The sequence below is a fragment of the Wyeomyia smithii genome, chromosome 2 (assembly GCF_029784165.1).
Source record: "Wyeomyia smithii strain HCP4-BCI-WySm-NY-G18 chromosome 2, ASM2978416v1, whole genome shotgun sequence".
NCBI lineage: Eukaryota > Metazoa > Arthropoda > Insecta > Diptera > Culicidae > Wyeomyia > Wyeomyia smithii.
In genome coordinates, this window is record NC_073695.1 from 270225112 (window position 1) to 270228297 (window position 3186).

The 3186-nt window shown below is 43.6% G+C and overlaps 2 protein-coding genes across 3 annotated transcripts; both read left to right on the forward strand.

Moving 5' to 3' along the window:
- On the forward strand, positions 1-1380 carry LOC129725928 (beta-1,3-glucan-binding protein-like). Its single transcript, XM_055682371.1, has 4 exons — positions 1-140; positions 196-290; positions 354-508; positions 567-1380. The coding sequence occupies exons 1-4, from the start codon at positions 23-25 to the stop codon at positions 1312-1314; spliced, it is 1116 nt and encodes a 371-aa protein (XP_055538346.1). The 5' UTR covers positions 1-22; the 3' UTR covers positions 1315-1380.
- Positions 1381-1582: 202 nt separating this feature from the next.
- On the forward strand, positions 1583-2957 carry LOC129725929 (beta-1,3-glucan-binding protein-like). 2 transcript variants are annotated; one of them, XM_055682373.1, is made up of 4 exons: positions 1583-1700; positions 1763-1857; positions 1916-2070; positions 2145-2957. In XM_055682373.1, the coding sequence occupies exons 1-4, from the start codon at positions 1586-1588 to the stop codon at positions 2890-2892; spliced, it is 1113 nt and encodes a 370-aa protein (XP_055538348.1). In that variant the 5' UTR covers positions 1583-1585; the 3' UTR covers positions 2893-2957. The 2 variants fall into 2 exon arrangements, with proteins under 2 accessions (XP_055538348.1, XP_055538349.1); XM_055682374.1 differs by having other exon boundaries at positions 1763-1852.
- The last annotated feature ends 229 nt before the right edge of the window (positions 2958-3186 follow it).

Genomic DNA, 3186 nt, shown 5'->3' on the forward strand with positions numbered 1-3186 from the left:
CAACCATGCATTTAGTGAGAACATGGCAAACAGCATTGTGTTAATCAGCGCGGCGACGCTAGTCGTGCTGTTCGTTGTAACAGTTACGGAAGCGTGCGACCCATCTCCGACGACCGCTTCTGGATGGAAAGCTCCGGCGGGTTTGTATATGAATTATATTTGTTTGATAACTAATTGAATACGCTTCCCACAAAGGCCCGTACTGCTCTGGACAACTAATTTTCGAAGATAATTTCGACTATCTGGACAGATCCGTTTGGGAACACGAAAATACCGTTGGTGGAGGAGGGGTAGGTTGAAACAATTTAGCGTAATTCCACTGCAGAAGCTAAATTAGATTATGTATGAAACAGAACAACGAGTTTCAATGGTATTCCGGCAGCGATCGTAACTCGTACATAAAAGATGGTCGTCTTGTTCTCCGACCTACGCTGACAGCCGACGAATTCGGCGAGGATTTCCTCTCATCCGGTACGATCAATTTGTGGGATCAGGATGATTTTAACAGGTAAAGAAACAGATCAATTTATTAAGAGAAAAAAGGGCTCTCACCAAATGGATTTCAGATGTACTGATGCTCCCGACTGGGCTGAACAGATCATGGGATGCTATCGTCAAGGTAGCCCAGAGTATATTTTGAACCCAGTTCGAAGTGCTCGGCTGCGAACGCACAATTCATTCGGATTTAAATTCGGAAAGCTGGAGATTCGTGCCAAACTACCAGCTGGGGACTGGATCTGGCCTGCCTTGTGGTTGATGCCAAAGGAAGACTATTACGGCACGTGGCCTAGGTCGGGGGAAATTGATCTGATGGAATCACGAGGTAACCGTGAACTTTGGCTAAACGGCCAAAATATTGGTGTCCAGCAGGCATCATCATGTGTGCACTTTGGACCCGCCTGGGACTACCGCGCCTATCTGTGTAACTCCGAGTCTCGGGAAGGTTTCTACTACTTCTTCTACAACTATCAACTCATTTGGACAGAAAATGTAATGCAGTTCGCCATCAACGATCAAGTCTATCATACGATCACACCGTACGAAGGTTTCTGGAGGCTAGGTGGATTCAGTTACAACCCATGGGAAGGAGCCACTAATATGGCTCCGTTTGATAGGGAGTTCCATCTGCTGCTGAACGTTGCTGTTGGAGGCGACTATTTCCCTGATGCTGCTTCGAATCCGCACCCGAAACCTTGGTATTACGGGCAATCGACGGCGATGACCAGCTTCTGGAATGCTCGAGGAGATTGGTACAGCACCTGGGGTGAAGAAGCCGCTATGGAGATTGAGCACGTGAGAGTGTGGGCACTGTAAAAATCAATGTGTGAGGAATCAATGAGAAATAAAGCAATGCAATGGTCTGTAAGAACCTTTTTATAACATTTCGTTTTTGTTTTCTGACACGTTTTGTGAGCAGTTTGACATCCATTACAAAATTTTATGCCTTCGCCCATTTCAACTGTTCCACAACAACAGAATGTTTGTCATACGAAAATATTCTAGACATCTGTTCAAATATTATATTTACATAGTACTTAAAATGCCAGTATAAAAAGCTTGTTCTCATGATCAACTTGAGAACACAATGGCAAACTGCAGAATCTTATTATTGTTCGCAGTCACATCTCTGACTTTAGCGACAATTCAATCGGCTTGCACTCGATCCTCGACTACTGCATCCGGTTGGAAAGCCCCGAAAGGTAAATATGTATACTTTATTATTGCACTACCCTTTGATTAAAACTTTGATTTTGCTGAACAGGACCATACTGCTCCGGTCAATTGATTTTCAACGATGACTTCAACTCAATTGATAGGTCCGTATGGGAACATGAAAATTCCCTCGGAGGCGGTGGGGTAACTCAGTGGCCAAGAATCTGTACTTGAGAATACTAATAGTGTTACTTCTTTATAGAACAATGAATTTCAGTGGTACTCCGGTGGAGGTCGAAACTCATACGTGAAAAATGGTCATTTCTTTATTAGACCCACGTTGACCGCTGACGAATATGGCGAACGCTTTCTCACATCGGGAATGATTAATTTAAATGAAGGACCCAAACATCAGAGGTTGTATCGACTACAATGATCATCTGGAACATTACATGATTCGTATTATTTTTTGTTTTGTTTTTCGTATGAAGATGCACCGATCCTCCTGGTTGGGCAGAACAAATCCAAGGTTGCTACCGTAGAGGCAATCCCAAACGAATACTAAACCCGGTACGGAGTGCCCGAGTTAGAACAATTAACGCATTCGCTTTTAAGTATGGAAAACTTGAAATAAGAGCTAAACTCCCAACCGGTGATTGGATTTGGCCAGCATTGTGGCTACTGCCGAAGGGCGACACCTACGGTTACTGGCCAAAGTCCGGAGAAATAGATCTAATGGAGTCCCGAGGTAATCGCGAGCTTTGGCTGAACAATGAAAACATTGGGGTCAAGAAAGTGTCTTCTTGTTTACACTTTGGCGAGAACGCTAATTATCGCAGCTCACAGTGCGGCGCAATTAGCCAAAGTGGACTGAACACAGGCTTCCATAACTATCAGCTTTTCTGGACAAAGAACGTAATCCAATTTGCCATCAACAATCGAATCTTTCGGACCATCACTCCATACGAGGGGTTCTGGAGACTCGGTGGATTTAGTTACAACCCGTGGCCCAAGGGAACGAAGATGGCTCCTTTCGACAGAGAATTCTACATACTGATGAATGTGGCGGTTGGTGGCGACTTTTTCCCTGATGGTGCTAGGAATCCTCACCCAAAATCGTGGAGACAGGGAAGTGCAAGTGCAATGACCGATTTTTACCGAGCGAAGTCCTCGTGGTACAGCACTTGGGGCGAGCAGGCTGCTCTGCAGGTGGATTACGTAAGAGTTTGGGCTGCGTAAGAATAATTAAGTCAAATGGAATAAACATTCACTGTTGCTATTTGCAATCGTTCTAATTCTTTAAATGTTAACTTATTATTTATTAGTTAGATAAACGTTCAGAAGCACAGAAGAGAATTCGAGTTGACCTGTTGCAAATCAATTTCAATAGTTTACGGTTTTCAAGTAATGCTTGTATCCGCAACAATCCGGATGCCAAAAAATGTAATGGCTATTTATTTGATAACGTGAAAAATATATTTTACGTAGAGAAGTGTGATTTTTGGCGATAAGGTCGTTTGCGATTAAGAAGGT

Coding starts and splice junctions, on each gene's coding strand:
- LOC129725928 (XM_055682371.1), top strand. CDS start 23: ATGGCAAACAGCATTGTGTTAATCAGCGCGGCGACGCTAGTCGTGCTG. Junction 291..353: donor ATACCGTTGGTGGAGGAGGG/GTAGGTTGAAAC, acceptor TGTATGAAACAG/AACAACGAGTTTCAATGGTA. Junction 509..566: donor GATCAGGATGATTTTAACAG/GTAAAGAAACAG, acceptor AATGGATTTCAG/ATGTACTGATGCTCCCGACT.
- LOC129725929 (XM_055682373.1), top strand. CDS start 1,586: ATGGCAAACTGCAGAATCTTATTATTGTTCGCAGTCACATCTCTGACT. Junction 1,858..1,915: donor ATTCCCTCGGAGGCGGTGGG/GTAACTCAGTGG, acceptor ACTTCTTTATAG/AACAATGAATTTCAGTGGTA. Junction 2,071..2,144: donor GAAGGACCCAAACATCAGAG/GTTGTATCGACT, acceptor TTTCGTATGAAG/ATGCACCGATCCTCCTGGTT.